Raw genomic sequence first — 1,534 nt, forward strand, 5'->3', positions numbered from 1 at the left:
GGGGCACTCTGCTTGGGAAGCATTTGAGAGCAGCCACACGCTGCCTCCATTCGCTCACATTTCTTTTCCATGGTGAGGTAAGGTAATCCCTTCCCACACCCCATTCCCACCTTCCTTCCTTCTCCACTGATCGTGTCTCAATACCAATGTGGGACTTATAGATCTAAGGGACAATAACCCATCCCCTCCCCAAGGGCTGGAGGCTGCTCAGCAAGTGGGAAACACGACTGATGGTCCTGCCCCTGGCTGGAAGAGGCCAAGGATGGGTCTGTAAAAGGGAAAACACTCTGTATGGTGAGAAAACGGGAGAGGGATGCAGTGAAAGGGCAGCACACAAACATCACCCCAGGATGAAGAGAGGGGGATTTGCTGCCCGTTCCCTGTCTTCAGTCCCATAACCCGGCTCCTCTTCCAGCCCAGTCCCGGCGGTCCTGCCCCCATCCCCTGCCCTCAGCACGGCCCTACCTTCACAGGACGGGGCGCACTGCTTGGGGTGCTGCCCGCAGACCGTGCTGCAGTTGATGCAGTTTTTCAGGAGCTTGTCGTAGTAGAAGCCGGGTTTCCTGTTGCAGTCCATGGATTCTGTACACGGGAGGGAGACAACACGGAATCCTGAGCACATCCTCCTCCTCCTCCCCTGCCATGTGAGCATGAGGCTCCCAAACCACCATCCCACCACCCCCAGTGCCTGGGGCAGCTCTGAACAAGCTCCAATGGGCGCTGCTGGTGTTGATGGCATCTCCAGGGCTCACAGGGGAAGAGATCCATGGGATCTACGGTGCTGCTTGGCTGTATAAGGGATGCTGGGGTGATGCAGCCGGACATGCAGCTGTACCCACCTGCAGCTCCCGCTCACTCCTCTTAGGCCTGGCTCAGCATCAGGGATGTCATCTCCTATTCTCCATGGGGAGACGTGACTTCTCACCGCGCATAGGGCTGGGTCCCCTCTGCCCTAGGACAGGGTGCAGCAGCCCCAGGCTGCGTCTGGCTGGGTTGGGAAGGGGCCGTGCACAGGCTGAGCTCAGGGTTTGGGTGCAAAGTGCATCTGTCTTGTCTCTTCCTCCCTGCCTGTTATCACTGCACCTTGGTGCCTGCCCCAGCACAGCAAACTACGGGTTGAGTTTATCGTTGTCTGCATCAACTCAACCTGCTGTATCTTGAGGACATAGACTGGTTTGGGTGGGACAGGACCTTCAAGATGGTCTAGTTCCAAGCCCTAAAGTCCTGCCTTTGGAGGGTGCAGTGGGGGATACAAGTTGTGATGCAGCTCTGGGAGCGCTCCCTGTGACCCCGCAAAGGAGCAATACAGCGACAGGGACAACCTGAACCTGGTCCGTGCTGAGCTGCTGCCCTCCCACCGCTGGGGAGCTGTAACATTCCGTGTTGGGTTGGCTCAGAGCCTGCCCTGGGTCCATCCCAGTGCCGAAGCCCAGCCCCATCAGTGCCCTGGGCGCAGGGGGCCGCACTCACCGCACAGAGCCGCGCACCTCCTCACGGCGGGGGGCCCCACACACAAGGCGCCGGGAGGGGGACG

General features: G+C 59.4%; 1 protein-coding gene across 1 annotated transcript in view; it reads right to left on the reverse strand.

The window, feature by feature from the left end:
• Positions 1-1,531, reverse strand: part of TNFRSF13B (tumor necrosis factor receptor superfamily, member 13B) — a gene marked incomplete at its 5' end in the record, with an annotated part of 3,164 nt that extends 1,633 nt beyond the window's left edge. Inside the window, 2 exons of the mRNA XM_010017482.1 lie at positions 458-582; positions 1,471-1,531. Of these exons, the coding sequence (XP_010015784.1) occupies positions 458-582; positions 1,471-1,531 (186 nt within the window). The remainder of the gene's footprint in view (positions 1-457; positions 583-1,470) is intronic.
• Between the last annotated feature and the right edge of the window lie 3 nt (positions 1,532-1,534).

The sequence above is a fragment of the Nestor notabilis genome, unplaced genomic scaffold, assembly GCF_000696875.1.
Source record: "Nestor notabilis isolate BGI_N333 unplaced genomic scaffold, ASM69687v1 scaffold23816, whole genome shotgun sequence".
Lineage (NCBI taxonomy): Eukaryota > Metazoa > Chordata > Aves > Psittaciformes > Psittacidae > Nestor > Nestor notabilis.